At 36.0% G+C, this 18,474-nt stretch overlaps 2 protein-coding genes across 2 annotated transcripts; both read left to right on the forward strand.

Annotated features, from left to right (window-relative positions):
• Window positions 1-1,423: 1,423 nt before the first annotated feature.
• LOC133736046 (pre-mRNA-processing protein 40A-like) lies at window positions 1,424-15,607 on the forward strand. Its single transcript, XM_062163483.1, has 29 exons — window positions 1,424-1,578; window positions 3,179-3,241; window positions 4,851-4,916; window positions 5,014-5,346; window positions 5,457-5,654; window positions 5,735-5,811; window positions 5,948-6,017; window positions 8,668-8,720; window positions 8,820-8,877; window positions 8,996-9,336; window positions 9,431-9,503; window positions 9,586-9,681; window positions 9,756-9,824; window positions 9,900-9,977; window positions 10,345-10,431; window positions 10,522-10,556; window positions 10,688-10,793; window positions 11,392-11,472; window positions 11,562-11,654; window positions 11,725-11,778; window positions 11,860-11,976; window positions 12,090-12,188; window positions 12,493-12,540; window positions 12,614-12,706; window positions 13,414-13,521; window positions 13,678-13,742; window positions 13,986-14,088; window positions 14,830-15,129; window positions 15,233-15,607. Exons 2-29 carry the CDS (start codon window positions 3,209-3,211, stop codon window positions 15,365-15,367), a joined length of 3,069 nt encoding a protein of 1,022 aa, XP_062019467.1. The 5' UTR covers window positions 1,424-1,578; window positions 3,179-3,208; the 3' UTR covers window positions 15,368-15,607.
• Window positions 15,608-17,348: 1,741 nt separating this feature from the next.
• LOC133738807 (phytosulfokines-like) lies at window positions 17,349-18,002 on the forward strand. Its single transcript, XM_062166459.1, has 2 exons — window positions 17,349-17,555; window positions 17,658-18,002. The coding sequence occupies exons 1-2, from the start codon at window positions 17,430-17,432 to the stop codon at window positions 17,790-17,792; spliced, it is 261 nt and encodes an 86-aa protein (XP_062022443.1). The 5' UTR covers window positions 17,349-17,429; the 3' UTR covers window positions 17,793-18,002.
• Window positions 18,003-18,474: the final 472 nt, after the last annotated feature.

Below are 18,474 nucleotides of genomic sequence, written 5' to 3' on the forward strand. Positions count from 1 at the left end.
TCCTCTAATCAAGAAATGATACATGCGTGATGGCCATAACCTTAACTAAAATAAGGATATGATCAGAGCATGAGGATGGAAGGTGAATCACTATCTTCGCCCTGAAAGTGTTTGACCAAGTCCAAGTAGCCACAGCCCTATCAATGCACAACCTTGTTACTCCGTTGCCCCAAGTGAAGTTACCTCTCGTATACCCAATTCTTGGAAATAACAATATGTCAATGTTGCATGAAACTCATCCATTTCTCATGTTGGTATTATTGGATCATCGAGCTTCTCCTTACAAGGAAAGAATTTCATAACAATCATCCATAACCAACCATTGTGGAGAAGCCTGGTATGATGACGTTCATATGGCTCAGGATGACTATAAAAACTAGTCAGCCGCCATGTATCACCATATGTTACATCGCAATGAATGACAACATCTATAATTCTATAGTGTGGCGACTATTCGAAGATCTACGTTCTCCACCGTATTAATCAGAGCACGATATTATTCCTCCATGTTGGAAACCCGATCCCGAATGGAAGCATTTGAAACACTGGGCATCCTTGCATTTTGTCTTTAACAGAAATACAATCTTTGGTTTGCACTGCATAACAGTTTGCACTGCATAACCAAGTCCTTCAACGATATGGTCTTAGCTAGACCACCAATGCCTCTTGCGTTCCACGCGACGAGGTCCATTCTAGCAATCAATTCGTGCCATAAAACTAGCATTGACAGATAAAAACTACAATAGAAGGTGACACCGATCCTTGTAAGTGGAGTCACTAATGTAGGCGCACGATGAGATTGTACCTGATGGCCAATAATGTAGATCTTTTTGATTGGGCAGCCTAGGTGAACGACAAATACGTTGTTAATGGATTGGTCGGAATGTCGGTTCTTAGTGTTTAGGTTCATTTGACGATTTGCTCAACTTAAAAAGTGCATTTTTCATTATCACACCATCAAAAAACAAGACCTATAAGGCTTCCTCAAATTCAATTTCATTTTCGGTCCACCAAATTCTGTCTCCATTAACTTAACAAGAGCGTTACGTCATAATACATCCAAATCAGGTCGACAACCGTTAGAGTTTACGAGACGCGGGTTTTAGTTGATGGTAGCACAACGTGCAGATCAACTAGTGGTGGATTCTAGATTCAGATTCGACCGTTAACTAATAACGACTTTTCAAAAAAGTTAAGAAACCATTTCTAAATACCTAATATATTCTCATACAATTTGAAATTAACATAAGATTGTACCCACATACATACAAATTCACCTCAAAAATCTCATTTTAAAATTCACCAAAACACAATTTTCATGTCCATGACCTTCTAATGACACACAAAAAAAAAAAAAAAAAAAAAAAAAACCAAATTAAAGAAGAAAATGAAGAGAAGAAGAAAGGACTCTTTATTTATTTATTCAATAAACAAGAACTTGACACGAGGGGGCATCCAAAAAGAGAGCATAGTAGTAGTAACCGAGAGAGAGAGAGAGAGAGAGAGGTGACCCAACATCTTTAAGCCGCGAAATCAAAAACGCTTTGGGGACTCTGGCAGCTCCCTCACTCAGCTCCGGTACGATTCTCTCGATTTTTTTTTTCAATTTTCAATTTTCAACTTTGGATTGAATGCCATGCATATAATCCAATTCTGTGTTCAAAGACTCATGCTTTTTGTGCTGTTGTGATTGATCGGTCTCTATCTGCAACTGAAATTGTCCTCACTCTTCAATGCAATGAATTAGGTCAGCTTCTTGTTCAATTGGGGTTCCCTGTTGTGGAATATAGGGTTCTTGATTTGATTTGTTTCACATTCTGGGTTGGTTTTGTGTTGCTGTGTGGTGTTACTGGTATAGAACTTCATTTTGGCTTGAGGGAATTGGCTTATGTGAGTATTCAGGTCTGTTTGGCTGAGTTTTCAAATGTTGTAGAAAGTTGTGGTTTTCGAGTTGTTAAAAGATCGAAGTTTGTGTTGGTTTTACATGATTTTCAATGTTTGGTGTCTAAAGTATTGTTCTGGAAACAGTTTGTGAAAATGGTTCGAGTCTCTTGTGAATAAAAGAACCGAATAGAGGCCAAGGATGCTCGGTTTGAGGGCTTTTTGTTATTTGATATGTTTTTGCATTGCTGAAACTACCCCGGGTTTTAGGGCTTTATCACCTATTGAAAGATGTATAATGTGTAGTTGTTCATAAACAGTATGTCTGTAGATACTAAAGTTGGGTGCTTTATACCTTGAAAAGAAGAAGAGATGCGTGAAGGTTCATTGTATATGTCTGTGCTTGGGCATGCCTTGGATATGGCATTCACTCGTCTCCAGATGATGCAGGACAAGTAGCAAAAGAACTGTAGAACTAGGGTTTGTTTGAGTACTCTTGGATTTGGTTGCTGTGTTCTTGTTTTTTAAGAAGAAAAGGGATTTAGAATAAGAAAGTTAAGAAGAAAAGGATAGAACTACCAGCATCACACCAGTAAGTTTCTAGGATAAGGCTACTAGCATCACACCAGTAGGGTTTCTAGGCATCACACCCAGAGGTCTTAGGCATCACACAAACCCGGATAGAAGCAAAAGCTTTCAATTTTTATTAACTCAAATATGAAAATAAAAGATTTCAAAGGCCTCCTATATAGGCTCAGACAATTCGAGAATAACTAGGAATATCCTTATGCTTAAAAGAATCCTAAAGAAATAGTCCTAATAATAATAATAAGAATCCTAACAATAAAAGGCTAGGTTTATTTGAACTACTTTCCAAATCCTGACTTAAAATATTCTGCTCGTATTCTTCATCACCAGATGTTGGTAAATGGGAGACAACATAATGTAAAGGTTTTTCACACATGCTTAAGGATACTCTTCAGTTCAAATGTGGCAGAGAAAATTTTGCCATCTAATCATAAATTGGTGGTTGCTGAACCTTAATCCTTTCTTTTTCTTATTTCATCTCTCCTAGGCTTACCTCTTGACTTGTCTTATCACCTCCTCTGGGCTATGTGCATTTAGATTTTACACCAGTAAATTTACAATACTCTAAATCATACGTTCATTCATATTTACTGGGAATCTGTTTCTCCATTAGTGGATTTTTGATGTCACAGTAGATAAATCTCAATGTAACATGCTCTCTTGGAAGTTTGGAACTATAAGATGCTAATAATGCTTGTTTGCTTTGCAGTTGTTGTCAGAGGCTCGTGTCATTACTCAGATGGCCAATAATCCTCAATATTCAGGGTTGCAGGTAGCTGTGCAAAGAAAGTTTTATTTAAGCATCATGTGGTCAACAAGCTTTAGAGATAATTTATTGTTCTTATGTTTCTCAAGGAGTTTTTTTTTTTTTTTTTATTGTTAATTTTCTAACTGGTTTGGTCTTTAGCAATATTTGTAGTCATTTGAAGCTTTTACTTTTTATCATCATTCCATTTAGATTAATGGACTCATGGCATCCAAGCTTCATGAGTTCATGCATCAAGGCTTGCCTCTATCTTGACGGTTTCTTATTAAAATAAGAACCTGGGTTTTGTATTGTTAGTAGCTCTCAACCATCACAAAGAGATTTCTACTGTAAATGTAATGAAACAGGCTGATTAGTCTGCCCATACTAGCTTATACGTAAGATTTACCCTTTACCATTTCTAAGACTCACATTGCAACGCGTTATGTGGCTAGTAATTTGTGGGTCATTTTTGGTACTATTTTGGATCCTGCTCTTAATCATTGACCCTTACCAATTTTAGTGTCTGGTAGATTTAAAAAATAAATACCAAGTTCATTTTTCTTCTTCTCTCTGCTTCTGGTCTTACAAAATAGAACTTTGTGGTTTAAATATTGGGGCTGTTTCTGACTTGCTTGCTGTCGCGGGACATGAAATCCTATCCACCAGATAGGTATTTAGGAGGAATTTGGATTTGAATTTCTCCAAATCCAGATCATACCATTTGGACAAAGTTTTTGCTTGGTATTTGGATTTGGGTAAATGTAAATCCGCCCCTAGATCTTAGATCAATAATTGTGAAGATTTGAAATAACACCCTATCCTAGTTATTTCAAATCTTCAGCCACTGCACCTTTAACCAATTCTCCAAGATCAGAACCGCTACCTTTCTCCACGAGTCCTCTGTCTCTTTGCTCTCACTCTTCTCTCTGTCACTCTTTTCTCTCCAAACTTTCTTTTCATCGTTCTATGTATTCCTTCTCTCTCCTCTCTTTGGAACCTTTATCTCTCAACCTCTGATCCTCTTCCCTATCACTAAATGTCAGAAGATCAGATGTAACAAAGCTTGGGGAATGGTTTTTGTCAGAGAGGGTTGTGTATGCAGATTTGCCATGGTGGGGGCCCAATTCGCTGGATTTTTCTTTGAAATCTTTTGGTACACTTGTAAGCAAACAACACAATTTCAAATACACAAATTTCAATTGCACAGATTTTGCATTCTTCAGATTTGGAATTGAAATCCAAATCCAAATCCTGTTTCCAAATGGGGCCTTAATGAATTCACTAAGTTTATTATCTTTTTATGTAGTTTATATTTTAATATTCCCTGAATGTTTATTACCCATTGATTAGGGCTGTCATTTTTCCATTGGCTTTCTATATGTAGGAAAGGGTGCAGTTAAAAAGCTGATGAATGCAATAAATACCTTTCTTATGGATCCATATCATCAATTTTTTCTTTTCTTTTCATTCCTGCCATTATTCTACATGTCATACTTTTTGATTAACGTTAGAATTAAATTTCACCTTTCAAAAGGATGAAAGCCCTTCATTTCATTTAGATTTTCAAAATAGCTGCTGGTAAATTATTTCTTATGCTTTGCGTATTAATTTCTCCTCTGTTTCCCTTGGATAGCCTCTTCGGCCTCCTATGGTTGGTCCTGTGGATGCTCCTCGAAGTATGCCGTCCATGGGTTTTCAAGTAAAACATTCCTTCTTGATGAGTTTGTGTGTCACCTGTATGCATAGTTTTAGTGAAAAATAAAATTAATTCTCTGCCATTTAATTTTATGCTACAGTTCCGGCCAGTAGTTCCAGCACCTCATTCGCAGGAGTTCATTCCTGTGGCTTCTCAAAATTTTCAGCATGTCGGAAGAGGTGTTCCACCAATGAATGTTAGACTGCCTCCTCCAATTCACCAACCTCAGTTTCCGCAACCAGTGCAGCAGTTACCTCCAAGATCTGGTCCACCAGGCCATGGTATGCTGCCACAGGCAATTCCCTTACCAGTTGCTCAGCCCATCAGGAACTTTGCACCTGAATTGCCTGTACCTCAGCCTAATGTGCTACCTCCAAATAATGTCATGTCTAACTTAAGTGCCCCACGGCCACCTCTTTCTTCATCATATACTGTAAGTTTTCAAATTGTGGTTGTTGTTGTTTCTTTTCTTTATTTAATTATTTTTTTTTCATCCTTTTGAAACACCTTTAGGCCTTTAATTCATAAATTGCACATATGCAGTTTGCAACTTCTTCTTATGGTCAAATTCCAAGAAGTTTTAATGACTCGAACCAGTATCAGTCTATATCTCAATTGCATGCACCAAATGTTTCATCCGAGGGACAAGTTAGGTTATCATCTGATAGCCAGTCTGCTGTTGCTTCTGTACCTTTGCAGCCCACTGGTGAACGACCTTCTGTCACCACTTCAGTTGCTCCAGTAAGAAGTTTGTTTTCTCATTCGCACCTAGTTGCCATGTTGTTTTTCTAGATAATGCTCATTAATTTTCAAACTTTCAGGAAGCCAGCATCCAGCCTATTTCTCTTGGAGGGAATCCAGCAGAGTGGATTGACCATAAATCTGCTGATGGAAGAAGGTAGTGATTTCAAAGCCATTCTCACACTTCAATTAATGAGAATGTTGAGCTTTAGTGATTTTTATGGTTGCTAGTCTTCAACTTGGAAGGATCACTTTTGCTAATCCAACAGTATTCTGTTACATGAACTCTACAGGTTTTATTACAACAGGAGGACACGATTATCTACTTGGGAGAAGCCTTTTGAATTGATGACACCACTGGAGGTGAGTCATACAAGGAACAGTTTTTGATATATTTGGTGGAATGTGAGCTTTTCTTTGTGTGCCCTGGTTGTTGCTGTTCTGGCTGGGTTTGAATTATTAAGTTACTTATATTCAATTATCATTTCCTTTCCCGGCCTGTTATATAACGTCAGTATTTTATGCAAGTCTTGTGAAAGTTAGTGAAATGGTTCATGGCAAGAGTTTCTGTCAAGCATGCAACCACGAGTTTGTAGTTTTCATTGTGAGGTTTCCATTATCTATAGATTGGATGAACCGCATAATAGCTTTTCTACTTTCTCTAAGATTATTCTGTACAACTTTATCTATTTGCTTAAGTATGGTAAATATTCCTGAAAATCGTGTTGGTTCACCACTATTCCTAAGTTTTAGGCTGTTAGGATGTGAATGGAATATTTTCTACATATTTAAACACTCGCTTGCATGTGTCGGCCCCTCTCCACTAGTATAGAGCCAACACGTGGAACAGACAGTGGGAACCTGCTGTTGTAATTATTTAAGCTCTAGATCTCATGCATTCATATCCCAGTAGGTGTTGGTTAATCACTATTCCCCAAAGTTAAAGCTGTTAGAATGTTGGCCCTTTTTTAATGATAATGTTCTAAACAAGGAAAAAGTTACTTTGTATTACCACCATTATTCTAATTCTCTATTTGTGTTGATAATTGGAAAAGCTTACACCTGTACAAAAATGATATATTCGTTCTTTGGTTGTAACTAAATATTTGGATGTTTAGATTGAGAGAAATGAAGAGAAGAGGAGAGATGAGAGAAGTTCTAAAACTTTTTTCATTGGATGATGATTAAATATGGAGAGAGATGGAGAGAGCTGACTTGTAGAGCCTCATCTTTTTTTACTGGTTCAGTTTTGTTTTCTCCAAAACTAGGGAGTTTTGGAGAGCTAATGAGATCTATGTTGTTAGATTAAACATTTTCTTGATTAAAGTATATTCTCTATGTTTCTCTTCTATTCATCCAAACAAGAGAACTTATTAATCCAGTCGCACCTTTTCTCTTTCTCTCTTAACTGATTGCCAAACACATTGTTGAATAAACAGTTACATTTGTTTTCTTTTGAATGACTTGTATTACTCGAAGTCTCTCTCTCTCCCCTCCCTGTACATATCCAGAAATATGCCCCTATTTGCATTTAGAATATTTAGAATGTAATGCATGCTGTTTGCCTGTTTCTTGGCATGAATTTTCATGACATTTACTGACATCTGAGTAGTAAATTTTAACACGAAATGAATCTCACCATATTCAGTGATGGTAATAGTTGTGCCTAATCTTATAGGCTGCATACATGTTCTGGTAAAGCAGTCAGATGTTAATTCGTTGTTATATTGCTAATCTTTACGGTTTGATGTACTTCGAAGGTATTCCCTTTTGGTAAGGACTTCAAAGGTACTATCACTTGTTTTCTGTTGTGTTTTATTCGCATTAGTCCAAAGAAAAAGTGTTGATGATTTTTTTTTTAATTCCTTTAAAAGTTTTTCCTTTTTTTTTTTTACCTTACTTTTGTTATATTCTTTATCCATTCATGCGTTGGGTGACTTCAATAGCTCTAAAGATGCTTACAGGTACGTGCCGTGCCACTATTGAGAGGTAGGATATGCTGTGGGTCTTTGCTGCTTGCTCTACCTACTATATAGCTTGAATGTTAGTAATTCTGTCATTTTGTTACTTGTTTTTTTAATGAATCTCTGTGAAATCATATGTTTGATTCTTTTGCTTAAATTACCAATTTTTTTTGTGCTTTAGACAGTGATATTACATCAGCACATTCTTTAGACTAACCTTGTTCTTTCTTCTTATACACAAGTGACTTCGTTTTTGGTCTCAAATTTCTGGCTTTGATAGCTTTGTCACCCCTTCATTCTCTACAAATTTTTTGTCTTATGTGTGGAGCAGAAACTGAGTTCTTTTTTCTTTCCTTTGAGTTTGAAGGCTTTTTTTTTTTTGACTCTTCCCATTTAGGCTGTGTCCTTTAATGATCTTGTGTAGTCTTTAGTATCGAAGAGGATAAGAAAGTTGATGTTGACTGTAATAATTGGAATTCCGAATTACAAGGGATTTTCAGTATGTTGATGTTGCATGTTGGGCAAGTTTTTATAAAGTAGTATATGGTGAGGGTTTTGACCAAGGGAGGGAGTTATTTTTTTCATTAGACAGTCTGAGGTGAAATCCTTCCTTATTAATTTTGAATTAGCTTTTCTCTTGTGCCTTGGGGCTAGGATAAGTAATATAGCTTGCATTTGAGTTGTAATGTCGTATGGTTTTCCACTTCCATCATCTCCATGGTATTTTCTCATAGAGAGAGAGAGAGAGAGAGAGAGGGATTAAATTGTGCTCATATTGATTTTGAGCACAGTTTTGATGACTATAAACGTCACTATTCTTTCTTGTGATTATGCTGTTCATGTTCTAGTTTTTCTGTCAGAATCTTGGTTAGTAATGTTTGCCATTATTAGTTCATGCTGGACTGTCGTTTTTGTATTTTTTTCCTGTTCCTGCTTCTTTATTAATGCAGCTACCTTTTGACCTTTAAGCTCCTTTCTTTTTCTAAGTTCTTATTTGGGAGAATATCTTGTTATACAGATTTGACTTATTTAGTTTTTTCCTTGGACAGAGGGCAGATGCATCAACTAACTGGAAGGAATTTACCAGTCCTGATGGAAAAAAGTGAGTAATGGATATTGGCTCCTTTATAGTAGTCATTGGTGTGGCTTATGAGTTCTGTTGTCGTTTGTGTTTACCTCGTCATACTTGTAAATGCTGCAGGTATTTCCACAACAAGGTCACTAAAGAATCAAGATGGACTATACCTGAGGAACTGAAGGTTTATTTCCGTCCTGTCCATTTTTGCCACCCACCAATTCATATATGTTTTCCCATTTTCAGGATTTTCTCTGTTAACTTTTTCTTTTTCTTTTCTCTTTTGCAACTTTTGCTTTAAGTTGGCCCGGCAACAAGTGGAAAAGGCATCGGTCAAGGACATTCCTCAGGAGATGCCTGTAAATCATCACACCACAGTATCAGTTTCTCCCCCTGTAAGTGAAGCTCATACATCAACCACTACTGCTCAAGTAGCATCAAGCCCTGTTTCGGTGGCACCTGTTGTTGCCACTAGTGATGTTCAAACTTCCACAGTTTCAAGATCATCTGCCTCACCTGTTGTGGCTTCTCCTGTAAAAGAAAATGCTGATGGAGTTCAGATACCTGCTGTTACACCATCTTCTGATGCTTTTGAAAATGCTGAAGCTGCTGTCACAGTCAACAATACTGCTGCAGAACTAATGTACCATCATCTAACTGCTTTTAAGTGCTTTCATTTTCTTTTGTAGGTGGTATATGGAGTATGTTTTCTGAACTTTCTTTTGCTCATTTTGTAGGGAAGATCCAAAGAATTTACCAACTCAGGAATTTGTTAATTCTTCCGAGGAAGTTCATGTACAGGAGAATAAGGTAATTGTTTGGTTTGTCTTGTAGTTTTGATATTGTATTCTTGTTATGCTTTCTAGCAACTTGATACAGTGAAGCCTTGCAGGAACCTACAAATGATGTGACAGGAGAGAAAATTAATGACATTGCATCAGAAGAAAAACCAATTGATCCAGAACCCATAAGTTATTCAAATAAGCTGGTATAAAAATTGTAGCTTCTTTCATTGTTAATTTCCTGCCAATCACCTCAATATTTACCCTTTTTCTTTCTTAGGAAGCTAAAGATGCATTTAAAGCACTCTTGGAGTCTACCAACATTGGGTCTGATTGGACTTGGGATCGGGTAATTCGATAATTTCGTACGACTCTGTTTTTTGTATATATGTTAATTTACCTGAAATAACGCTCAATTTATCAGGCCATGAGAGTGATAATTAATGACAAAAGATATGGTGCTTTGAAAACACTTGGAGAGCGGAAGCAGGCTTTTAATGAGGTAAGTCTTTTACATGGTTGTGTGAATAAAAGAATTACGTATACCCAGTAATTGTTTCATGGAATTTGATCCTGGGAGGAGGTGTAGTAATGTCTTAGTTGTAATCATACTACTCTCAAGCTTTCGCCCCATGCATTTGTTATTTGACAGACTGGTAGTACAATTAAATCATGACTGGCCCCTTTTGTTATTCTTATACAACTATAGCTGTTATTCTTCAGTCCCTTTCACAGTATATTATTTTTTTATATAACTTTCCATCAGCAGTTTGCTACATTGATATCCTTGTAATTGTTGCCTCTGGTGATAATTCTAAGATCAATATGGCTATAGTAATCACTTTTTTTTTTTTGTTATTGTGCTTCAGTTTGTGGCCCAAAGGAAAAAACAAGAGGTTGAGGAGAGGCGGATCAAGCAGAAAAAAGCACGTGAAGATTTTACAAAGATGTTGGAAGTATGTTATTATTTGCTATTGGAAATTTCTTTCTTTTCTGCATAGAATGAATGGACCATTATTTTCTTATTTGTCTTGAAATCCTTGCAGGAATGCTCAGAGTTAACATCATCCACAAGATGGGGGTTCGTCTTCGTCTTTCCTTATTGACTTTCTTTATTCAATTCAAGCAATATTACGTAACAGGCTTTCGTGTGTGTGTGTGTATTAATTTGTTCAGTATATAATACTGATGGTAAATCTCTATATCATTCAGCAAATTAGAGAGCATATTTGAAAATGATGAACGTTTCAAAGCAGTTGAAAGAGAGAGAGACCGCAGGGATTTGTTTGATAGCTATTTGGAGGAACTTCAGAAGAAAGTAAGTTGACTTAGTTCTGCAATCTTAACTGTTTTTATCTGTTTGTGTATTTCTATGGAAGAATGGATGCTATACCCCTTAGTAGCAGAACGTGAAATTGCATTGAGCAACTCTAGGCTCAGATTCAACTGAAAAAATCCCTCCCTCATCAAACTGTGGAATTTGTGTTCACCTACATAAACTCTATACCTGAGTTGACCTACATATAAAGATATGCATTGTGTGCTGACCAACATGAGTTTGTGTTAGTTGTGCCCATGCGTAGATTCATGTATATGAAATTATGAATGCATGATATGCGGGGATATGTTCAAATTTAATCTTGATTTTCTAGCGACTACTCTTAGCTGACAAAAAAGAGCTTCACGTACGCCCCACCTCATAATTGGGTTTTTTCTATCATGAGGTTATCTGTCCTGTCATTGAAACTATTCGACCAAAATTCTCATTGAAGATAAGATATAAAATTAAAATATGGGAAGTGTTTTGAGGCATATAAATTGGCATGCACATGTTTATATTATCATTTGCTAATGTTGAAAAATGAAAATTGTGGATTCTCAAGAATCTTACTGATGTTGAACTAAATTTTGGTCAGGAAAGAGCAAAGGCACAGGAGGAACGTAAGCTCCATATAGTGGAGTACAGACAATTCTTGGAATCTTGCGACTTCATCAAGGTTCTCTTTTAGTATGGTTCTCATGTATTCATGGAAGTTTTGTTTTGCCACCAAAATTTATGCATTTTGGCATTTATCTTGTCATTTAGGCAAGCAGCCAGTGGCGAAAAGTTCAAGATCGCTTAGAGGCTGACGAACGGTGCTCACGTCTTGAAAAAATTGATCGTTTGGAGATTTTCCAGGTAATTTTCCTTCTGTAGCCAATGATAGTTCAACTGAGATGTTGTACCTTATATAAAAATGTGGTCTCAGGAATATCTACGGGATCTAGAGAAGGAAGAGGAAGAGCAGAGGAGGATACAGAAGGTTCTTTACTGTTTGACTTTGTTTTTAGTTATTCAATTGTAAATGGGCAATTCCTTGATCTGGTATTTTTTTGGAGAACAGGAAGAATTGAGGAAGGCAGAACGTAAAAACCGTGATGAGTTCCGCAAATTGATGGATGATCATATTGCTGCAGGCACTCTTTCAGCTACAACTCACTGGCGAGATTACATCCTGAAGGTAAATAGACATTTTCCTTTTATGAAAAGAATTTTCTGGTGATTGTGGCAAATCGTGCTTTTGTATTATCTCATGTTATTGTTTATTTTATTTTTACTTTCATTTTCTTTTAGGTTAAAGATCTACCTGCATATGTAGCAGTGGTATCAAACACCTCTGGTTCAACTCCAAAAGATTTATTTGAAGATGTTATTGAAGAGCTAGAGAAACAAGTAAGTTAAACTGTACCTTTGTATGGGTAGTGTGAAATATAAACTATAAATCTACCTTTTGCAGTCCAAAATCTAAACTATGTCCTGCTTTCCATATTAATTTACGGGTTCAAGGTTCCAGTTTTTAGGTCATTTTGTTTTCTAAAGTTTTGATGTAAAAGCAATTTTGTAATCACTTTAACTTTCTTTCCTGTGACAATATTTTTACGTTTTTTATATGCATATGTACGACCTGTACTGGTTTTGTTTGAGCTATATGGTCAGTTGCTAACAAAAAAAAAAAATCTGCCAAACTTTTTCACAGTATCAAAGCGACAAAATTCGAATAAAAGACGTGGTGAAGTCGGGAAAGGTATGATTGGTCAGAATTTTCGGGTTTCTGTTTTATATTATCTCCAGATTTAATGTGCTGTGGTTGCTTTTAGATTGTGCTTTCATCAACCTGGGACCTTGAAGCCTTCAAAACTGCTATATCGAATGATATTGGCTCTCCACCCATATCAGATGCAAACTTAATGGTACGTAGACTTCAAAACTATTTAACAAAGATGATTCTATTTGAACTGTACAATTCTTTAATGGATATTGGCTTTCATTTTGCGGTCCCTGATCTTAATAATTTGGACAAACGCATGGATCTGCTACCAAAATATCTTGTTGTTCAATGATTTTAAAGTTTTCGGCTGAAGCTATGGTTGGGGAAGCCAAGTGGACATTGGCTGGTCAACCCAACATTTTTAGGCAACAACCATACTGTTTTTGAAAATTCTAAAATAAGTGTTGATTGAAAAGTGCCTACGCTTGTATCTAGGCTGTATAACTTCAACTTTAATCCATATAGTCCTTAGTCACGATGTAGCTACAATTTGCAAATCTTCAATCTTTACTCTTCCCCGATAAATGTTAGATTATAAACTTTGCATTGCCTTGGGATAAGGTAGTTTTACTCATCCATTATCAATTTATGTAATGTGAGAATAGGAAACATAGGAAAACTCCCTTGTGAAACTATACTCTCTTATATTGTGGATTCAAGTGTTGAGAACACTGAGTGCTTCGCTAGGGCAGTTGCCATATGGCAAGGAAAAGGGAAATTCTGTTGATAAGATACCATTCTTATGGATATGTTATATTTTGTATTTTATTCGATTTTTTACTGGAGTTTCTGTGCTGGGTCATTGTACTGTTTCTATGTGCTACAATCTGATATTCTACTGCCTTGCAGCTAGTATTTGAGGAGCTAATGGAACGCGTGAGGGAAAAGGAGGAGAAAGAAGCTAAAAGGCGTAAACGTCTTGCAGATGATTTCTTTCATCTCTTATCTTCTATGAAGGTGCAGCAGGCTGTGTGCCAACTTAAGATTTTTTGTGTTATATTTTTTATACTCTTTTTTTTCCTGGACTATTGCCATTTTTCCTGTAACTCCTGTTTTAGGAGATGGGGAGGAGGGCAAACTTTAGTCATCAATCTGATTCATTATTTGTTACAGGAGATAACTCCATCTTCTAAATGGGAGGACTGTAAATCACTTCTTGAAGTTAGTTCAGAGTACAGGTACCATTTTTTAGTAACTTGAACCTTGAATTTTTTTGTTTTTGTTTTTTTGTTTTTTTTTCAAATAGCTATTATTGCTCTCAAGGTTTTAGGGGAAATGAAGGAAGTTTTAAAGGAACTAGAATTAAAAATATAAAGTGAGGTGTAAGTATCTCAATTCAATTGGATATGTTTGCTATAGCTTTCTTAGTGTTATCCTTTTCTAACTGTCTATTGCATGATTATGTTGCAAATCTTGTTCAGTGCTATTGGTGAAGAGAGCTCATGCAAGGAGATATTCGATAAACACGTAATGCAATTGAAAGAACAAGCAAAAGAGAAAGAGAGAAAACGAAAGGAAGAGAAGGTACTATTTCAGCTGAATGACATTACTGTGGATAACTTTATATATCTACCATGTGAACTTTTGTTCTCCTTCCCCTGCAGAATTTTTGTCTAAAGATTACTACTTGTTTCACATTGGAATTGTTATTAAGCCTGTGGTTGATGTTGTTTCAATGTTTGCTTGATGCGCCGCCCCCCCCTCCATTGGTTGTCTTCTCTTTCTCGTCCTTTTGAAAAAAGAAAACACGTCAGGATAATTATTTGGTCTGTTACACATGCTGCTCTTGCGTCTAAGATAACTTCATGGTAATTGTTTCTTCTAAGGTGGTATGAGGATTTGAAGAGTACATGATGTGGTTTGGTTGTGGAAAGTTCCATGGCTTCATGGTTCAATATGTTTCTAGTTTACAAGGAATCCCAAAAGTCTAATTGATAATACGGTAAAGTACATGGCCTAGATGCATTGGGATGATGTAAAAGATTCATTTTCACATTAACGGACCTCTAGAGTTTTAGAATGGGTGTACTCAGTTGATTACCAAGTATTTGCTATTCAGGCTTCTAATGAAAGAGGGAAAAAGGAAAAAAAAATGTGGTACTTAGTTGCCATATCTGCAGTTTTGGTGGTAACTGGTATGAATCTGTGGATGATTAATTGCGAACTAATGCTTGATACTACTTGTCAACTTCTGTGACTTTCATGTATTACCTAATTCATTTATATGAACCTTGATGCAATGAATTTCTATTATCTTTTCTGCAGGAGAGGAAGGAAAAGGACAGGGAAGAAAGAGAGAGGAGAAGGTCGAAGCAGAGAAGGGAAAGAGGGGTAGGATATGAAAGAGATAAAGAGGATCACCTTATGAAAGACGGAGAAGACACTGAAATTATTGACATAATGGAGGTTAATGATTCCAAAGAGAAAAGGAGATCAGGAAAAGACGATGATAAGAAACATAGGAAGAGGCATCAAAGTGATGAAGACCATCAAACAAATGGAAGTGAGAATGATCGGTCTAAAAGGTCTCATGGATCTAGCAGCGACCACAAGAGATCAAGACGGGTATGAGTATGATGAGAAAAAATTCATTTCCTGCTCACTTTATTTGTTACATTTAACAGTGATCTGAATTCTTTACATTGTTTTCATTTGTGAATGCATGCAGGCATCTGGTCCTGAATCAGATACTGAAAGCAGACACAGACGACATAAGAGAGATCACCGCAATGGTTCTCGGAGAAGTGGTGATCATGAGGAGTTAGAAGATGGGGAATTTGGCGATGTTGGGGAAAGTCGGTAGTTATTCATCCAACATATTACTTACCTTTTAGTTAACCTGTTCTGACTTGTGAGAATATATGTTTACTGTACAATCTTTGAACTTCTAGGGCTATGTCATGTGTTATATAGACATATATTAGATAGGCATGCAGAATCACATTTGCAATATGTAGCCAGCAGTTTACTCCATATTTAGATGACTTCCTGTGATTAAATGTTATCTTGGAGAAAAGAAGAAATTATCTGGTTTTTTTTCTTTCCCTGTCCTTTTCCTATCACAAGTATAAAGATATAACCTTCTGTGCTATGAAGCTATGACCTTTACAATGAGGTGGGCAATAGAGAAGTTTGATTTTGAAGCAATTAAGAGAAACCAACTCTTTCCATTTCACCACATTTATTAGTAAGTTGAAGTTCTTGATAGGGAGCTCATAGCTTTGGCTTAAGACTGCAAGATTCAAAGGACGACTAAATCTATCCAAATCAAGAAGAAGCTTCTTTCATCGCCAATTGTCATGCTTTAGATTCCTACTTTTCTTTTTAATACTTTAACGCCAGCCAACCACACCCAACAGCCAACAACTAGTTAACGTTAAAAGAATACATCATTCTTATATAAAACAAGTAATCCATATTAAATGTATTGGCGAGTTACCACAAAATTCTGGATCACGGTGACCAGGAAGTTTCCGATTGACGTCGGAGGAAGGAACAAGCCTTTATGGTGAACTGTTTAGATTAGTTTACCATTATATAGAAACCTCCATGTCGATATATGTAGGAGAATTTGTGAACTATCATGTGATTCTAGATGAATCTGGTAGTGTATGGTTCTGGAACATGTTGGTATAGTTTTATCAACGACGTGTTTCAGGTTTGTCAACGCGGATGTTTATCAGTCCGTGACCAAGTATGTATTCTAGTTTGTATGGTTCACATCGCAAAGCTGCTGCTGACGGCGCCGAATAGTATGGACTGTCTACTATGTTTTTCAACACTTAATCAAATAAAAACGAGTTGACCAAGCCTATCAATATATATGATGAAGATCATAACAATACTTGAAATTACACTGTCGGTAATACGAGTTGGAATGGTTATGGATTGCTTGATTTAGATTTTGGTTAATGTACTCTCATTTATATAACCGTTTTTAGAGTATTTAAGTCGGAGATTGAGTAGCATGATACAATATCTCATTTACTAATCATATTACATATCACTTCTTTCCCAATTGAGACAAATTTCTGATTTACTTATGATTCTACTTCACTAAAATATCATTAGATGTATGCTGTTGTTTCTAATTTGTTGATTTAGTGTTACATTTTGGTATGAAAAGAAGAGAAAAAAAAAGTTTGTGCTCGTGACACACTTATTCAAACTAATATTATCCTGTAAGTGAACCTTAGTACTATAATATAGTATCATTCGTCGATACAACTTTAGTTTCAATTAGTTATTGGAAACCTTATGATCTACTTTTATCAAATTCTTGAGCCCTAGGTTTACTTATTTTTAGAATAAAAATTACATTTTTCAGATCATTACAACATATATAAATACATAGAAAAATTATTTTGGTTCATCTTTTATCCAAACATGAAAAAAAAAAACAACGGTTTGATTCTAACTAAAAAAAATATGTGCTGGCTGCTAGACATATATAATAAATCTAAAAAATGAAATTGTAGCAATTATTTTAAAGAATTAGGTGAATTATCCTCATAACCTTGATTAATCTTCAGCTCAAACATGAAAAGCTAAAAACCAAAAGCACGATTCCAGGTAAAATATACGTGGGCCACTACACACATTTTGCATTTTTTATTTATTATTATTTTTTTTCTGCAGCAACCGCTTTAAATAATTAGTAAATTCCACCTAATAATCTTTTGGAAATTTCTGAAAATGGTCAACGACATACGCCGAAATGAATCATTCATCTCATTTCTTGAATTCCACATTTGCCCTTCAACTCCTATATATACCCACCATTCCACACTGTCCATCATCAACCCTCTCTCACCAGTTTATAGCAGCAGCTCATCGTTTTATATAATCGAATTGCAGATCAAACCATGTCGTCTTGCAAGCTCACCAACCTCTGCATCGTCGTCGCCCTCCTCCTCTTCCTCTCATTAACCTCCACAGCTCGGGAGATGCCTTCTTCTCCAGATGTTAGTACAATGAAAGTACAACCTGAGGTAATAACTTAATTAAGCTAGCTTTTTCGATCTGTCATGTAGTCAATCACTTAGTTTCTGGTTTTCTAACTTTGTTGTTTCTTGATCTGTTGTTGTGTTTAGGGGTTGAAGGATGCTCAAGTCGAAAAAGTGATGGCGGAGGAGAGCTGCGAGGGAGTTGGAGAAGAAGAGTGTCTGATGAGAAGAACTCTTGCTGCTCACATTGATTATATCTATACACAGAAGAACAACCCTTGAAATTTATACGTATCTTCTCTTTTAATCAATTTTTGTGTAGTACATGTATTCGATCACGTATGTACTTGATTTGCATCATTGTATTGATGTTGCTCGATCGGGTTATTTTTAGGAAGTTTCCTGTGTAGTACTATGGCTAGTGTATAAATGATATCGAGATCACATATATATATTGTTCCATACACGGAATTCTTCAATTTCTGGTTATTTTATTCACTGTGTGTTCCTCGATCTCAATTTCATTTGCAATACATTGGACCAAGCTTGAAAGAATTAAACAGAATAGTTAATTTCTTTTGGTTTTATCTTCATAGTTTTGATTGTATAAAATTTAACATCACATCAGATACTACATGTTTAAAACTAAATATGAATTATGAATTCACAGAACCAGAAACAACCAAGCTCAAAAAGAACCTAACCTACAAACATTATCTGCGTACTGTCACAAACTAAAGCCGTGCCTTCATAAAGCACATTGAATTTGATCAAAAAGCGGTTTTAGAAAAATGGGTGGATATAAGAAAAAGTTGATGTCAGACGGTCCAACTGCATGTAATAGCCAACTCAACAAACTCCATCTAAACCCACATGAATGGAATATGAGAATGTGACCAAAAAACACCTCGATCCGATTTATAACAACGAAATTCTTCAGACTATGATATAAATACAGATGTAT

Source organism: Rosa rugosa, chromosome 3, assembly GCF_958449725.1.
Source record: "Rosa rugosa chromosome 3, drRosRugo1.1, whole genome shotgun sequence".
Taxonomy (NCBI): Eukaryota; Viridiplantae; Streptophyta; class Magnoliopsida; order Rosales; family Rosaceae; genus Rosa; species Rosa rugosa.